Below are 5,334 nucleotides of genomic sequence, written 5' to 3'. Positions count from 1 at the left end.
TTATAGGTCAATTTTTTTTTTAATACCATAGATAAGTATATATATGTCTAATACATAGACTGATATACCGTCTCCGCTCAGAATCGTTTTTCTTATACAGTGATATTATATCATTGAATTCAAATTTAATACTGTCCATTATACAGTGACCCACTTCTAACTACTGTACAGCAGAGCGACATCCACTTACCCACCTTTTTTTCCTTGGTTATTACTTATTCGCAAGGCTTGCATTTGAAAAATAAAAATTCGTTTTATGTTATTTAAAATTAAAACGTTACATAATTTTTACGTTTATCGTTATTTAGAATTAAAATGTTATCCAACTTTTTCGTTTATCGTTATTTAGAAATAAAACGTTATATAAGTTATGCGTTTATCGTTATTTAAAATAGTACCTATATAATACCTATCAAATTTAAAAATAATAACTAATGCGGGTAGGTAATGGCCCGGATACGGAATGTAATGTAATTAATTATTAGATTCTTAGATTGACTGCATGAAATAAATGTTCTACGAAACCATTAATAAACCTTTTAAATAAATAAATTTTAAAATATTTCGTTTTGCGTCATTTTTCGTTCAATGATATATCATATATAATATATTTTGTTAATCGTTATGTTTTGTTTTGCGGTATTTAATTATTTTTTATTATCGGTTTTCGTTGTAATAACGTTTACAAATTTCCATCGTTTTTTGTTAAATATAACGTTATAATCATAACGTTATTATTCGATTATTTCAGTCCTCAATCAATACACTAGGTATTATATATACGTAATACAGTGAGTTTAATGTCATCTCTGATTTATAGAATCAACTGTTTATTGGAATGAAAAATGAAAATCCAAACCAAATGTTATATTATATTAAAAAATGCTTTATAGAATCAACTGGTTAATAGAATAAAAATGGCCTGAACCAACGTGATCACATTAAGCGGTACTCACTGTATAACTATATATTATGCATAATGTTATAATATATAAATTGTGATGAAAAACGTTTAACTTATAATAGAAAAAAAAACTGTGGGAAGAAAAAAACAAAACCAAAAATCGAATATCCTTTTGATCACCTTTCGTACGGTCCAGGTGTAGGTAGGTTACTCACGTTCATATTGCGGATGAGTTTGTCGAAGTGGACGGCGAACGACTTCGTATAAAGTGACGTTGAGGATGACGATGAAAGTGGCAGCAGCAGCAGCTAAGTATCAACAGCGACGACAACCACGATAACGATTCGAGATTTGTATACTCTGTGCAGACAGTGTGTGTGACTTGGCAGACGACGATGCGAATGATGCGGTCTTGGGGTATGGTCCATGGAATTATATACCCCGAAGAGACGGGCCTGGAGAGCGGTTGAGCAACGTCGCCCCACCACCACCACCGGCTGTCCGAAAAGGTTTCGATGTCGATTACCCATCGTCAGTATAATATAATAATAATAACAATAACGAAGAAAATGTACGCCGAATTATGTGATGACACCATCCCCTCGCCATTCCACCATTCATTCATACACCATACTATATATAATAATATGTTGTGTCTGGTTATGATATCAAACAGTATTTATTACAATACCAAATATATTATGCGTATATTAGTCGTGACGACGGGTGAGCGGGTGGGCGAGAGCGCTTACAGAATACGACCTATGATCGGTGGGTGGGTGATACATTTTAGGGGAGGGGGGTGTCGCTCGTTTCCAGCTTGGGACATGCCGCCGTTTGACGGGTATAGGACACTATAATATGTTACATGGATAAACAGACGTGTACGACGATGACAACGATGACGATTATGATGATGATAATAGATGACAACTATAATGATTACAATATTATTATAATCGCGGACAAGGACGCTCGCAGTCGTCAGGTGTGCATGCGATATATGCAGCCTTTTTGGTGGGAAACGGAGAGCGTCCGCTCGGTTTTCATATACATAAAGATCTCATATCGATATTATGTTACTATTATTATTATTATTATTTCCACTGATGGTTACAATTATTATGATATTATTATTATTAAAGGCATGTGTTGTCGTGTCTCGCACGGGCAGACGGACCAAAAAAATGTGGCAAAATTACGTAACGCTGTTTGTACAGCGCATAGGTACCTACACACACACACACACACACACGCGCGGCGATCTAAATAGATGCGTTAAAAATATAAAATATAACAAAACGATTGAACGAGAAACGGTACTCGTACACGTCGTCGCGTCCGTCGTCTCTATCGCATCACTCAGCCGCCACCGCCACGATTCGCGCGCACGGAGTTGTGTCATTTCGATCACGGACGACGGATGATCTAGTTTTAATGCGTCTTCAATAACGCGTTACGTTATTAATTTCGTGTTATTACATCGTCGCCCGTCCGTCTCGACCGAACCCATTATATTGCACTTATCGCGGCCGTCTAGCCCGCCGCCGCCGCCGATATAATAATAATAATATATTATATTATATATAGGACCTATATTATAGATGGTGTTATATTGTACACAATATAATATACGAATACACATATTATTATTATTATTATTATCGTCATCATCGTCGTCGCGCCGTGTGTGTAACCGTTTAGTGTTATTTTTTTCACGGCACGTTTCTTTTTTCTTTCTTTCTCTGTATACGACTCTTCTTCGTATCCTCTCGTTTTCGAAACACTTACTTTTATTATTATTATTATTATTATTACTGCACGCCAAAAAATACGCGTATACACCTGCTATTACCTATATTATACGTCTACGCCATCGCGGTGTTTGTAAATCGCGGTAATGTAATATCCGTAACAGTATTCGGCTGGTTAGATTTTATTATTATAATATATATAATATATCGTGTATTTTCACAGCCATAATCAGTCGCGGAGGGATGACTTCAAATGCGATTAATATATTATCAACAACTTTCTGACCAAGTATGATATATTACTATTTACTCAGATATTTTATTATATGAGTGCATGAATTTGTTTTAAGACAGTTGAAAAATATGTTTTGGTATTAAATATACATTATTATATTATTAACAATGTAAATTTAGGTTAAAATAAGTTAAAGGGGTTTAAATAATAAAAATAAATATATTTAAAAAAAAATAATAGTTATTTCTTATTATTCTTGCAAAAATATGTTTCTAAAATTAACAAAGACAATAACTGACAAGGGTGGCTGACCCCATATAGCTGCGAGAAAGAGGAGAAGAAGATGAAGAATCAATTTTAAATAATAATGGTTATATTTTAACTAAAAAAATACATAAATTATAACAATACAAATCAATTTACAAACTTATAATAGGCGTACCTAAATACACAGATTTCTATACTATAGAAATAGTAGTGTGAAATAGAACTCAGTGGTAATATATTAAAAAATTTAAAAAAATTAAAAACTATAAAAACTATAATTATTAATTTTTCATCACAAAATATTTGTAGAAAAATCAGAAACGCAACAATAGTTATTAAATTATTAATAATAGGTAACAGGTAAGATTAATAAAATACTTTCAAATTTATAATAAAAACAATATCAGTTTATTCTTTATAGTTTAAAAAAATGTTATGATAATAAAATGTATTAAATATTAATACTTAATTAAAAAAAAAAATAAAAATTATAAGTACGTTTTGATAAAAACTAACTACTATAATGCACATTGTCACGACGGCATACTTTTTAACCATAATTTGTACCTACTAATGTTATTGAAAATATACTCAATAAATTTAAATACCTTTTAATAGGAAAAAAAAATTTCACAGGCCACTTTTAAATCAATTTTTGAGCAGCTTGTTTTATTGAATATATCTTTAAAAAAAAATTAAAAATACTTCCCACAGTCCCACGAATGCTGAGTCTACATGAAAAGTTATTTTGACGCTGACAACCTGATACGTATCCTAGGTACCTTTATATTTTAGCTAAAGCCAGTAAAGGTTATATAGTATAGGTAGTACCTACTAGTATATACGATATACCCACTATGATGCGATAATGCATTACACATTTACACGGCTTTACTATTTACTATTATATAGTACTACAATACCTACCTATTTACAACGGTTATAATATTATAGCACGATGCTTTGGTACCAACCACAGCCAACCGCGTACAACGAGTTAATGTTGAAACGCAATATTATATCTTTTAGGGGCCAAAAATCAATGTCACAAAGAATAATTTTCCAGGCAGACTCTGAAGGTAAATGGAATCTTGAAATTTATTTAATTTGTTCATACCTATATGGGCTATGATGGAGCATTAATCGAAACTTGCATGGAAAAATCGTTTAGATTGAAAGAGGAAAAATAATTCTAAAACAAGAAACATTGCAGACACCTGCAGACACGCTAGGTAGGTACTTAACAACTGGGAATTCATTTATTAGTTTTTTTTAAACTATTGTTGATAAAAAAAAAAAAATATTTACTCGGTAAAAACTAAAATTTAAAACAAATCTCATACATTTACGACAGTGAAGATTAAAAGTTTCCGACAAAATTTGTCAAAATCACAAAAATTTAAAAATTATTTTGAGTTCGAAATTCATAAAACTTTTCTTTTTATATCTAAGGTTTGGAAATGTGATTCAAGATTTTTCATAAGATTTTCTATTTTAACAAACAAAACAATTTAACCAGAAAGTTAAATTATTTTTCTATGACCTTTTGAATTTTAAATTAATATGACATTAGATATTTACCCGAAAATTAACGATTTTCCCCTCAATCGATTTATGATATTTTTTTGTAATTTAAAAACGAATAACCGTATATAGGTACTTGAAATGTTCACAAAATGTTTATTTTATAATTTCCTATACATTATACAATTTAAAAAAATATTTTTTACTCTTTTTGAGTTATTAATAGATATTTTTAATTTTTAATTTTTTTAGTTTTTTTCCTATAAATATTGATAAATAATTTTCAAAATTTTTGACAGTTTAAGATTCTTCATAAGTTGTTGTATTAGCAATTCTAAGATATTATTAATACATGTGGATTTTTTTTATAAGCATTTAAAGTTGATATAATAATTTATCAAAATCTCTAAATTGTGAAAATCATTATTTATTTATTTTAACATGCTTTTTAAATTTTTACACCAAACGGCCTTTTACAATACAACATAGTAATTATTAATAAGAAAAAATTACATATTAAAATTAACAACAGGTATCAATATACTACAGTTTAAGATGGCCCTACACGGTTAAAACTACTGATAAGAGTTAATAAATAAAACATAAATAAATATACCTACGAAACAAAAGTGCTATTATAACAGACGAGG

The 5,334-nt window shown here is 30.2% G+C and overlaps 1 protein-coding gene across 1 annotated transcript in view; it reads right to left on the bottom strand.

Moving 5' to 3' along the window:
* Positions 1-1,326, bottom strand: part of LOC100160731 (loricrin) — a 9,790-nt gene extending 8,464 nt beyond the window's left edge. Inside the window, exon 1 of the mRNA XM_001946113.5 lies at positions 1,120-1,326. Within this exon, the coding sequence (XP_001946148.2) occupies positions 1,120-1,125 (6 nt within the window). The 5' untranslated portion in view covers positions 1,126-1,326. The remainder of the gene's footprint in view (positions 1-1,119) is intronic.
* Between the last annotated feature and the right edge of the window lie 4,008 nt (positions 1,327-5,334).

Source organism: Acyrthosiphon pisum, chromosome X (genome assembly GCF_005508785.2).
Source record: "Acyrthosiphon pisum isolate AL4f chromosome X, pea_aphid_22Mar2018_4r6ur, whole genome shotgun sequence".
Classification (NCBI taxonomy): Eukaryota; Metazoa; Arthropoda; class Insecta; order Hemiptera; family Aphididae; genus Acyrthosiphon; species Acyrthosiphon pisum.
This window is presented reverse-complemented; position numbering and strand designations above follow the sequence as displayed.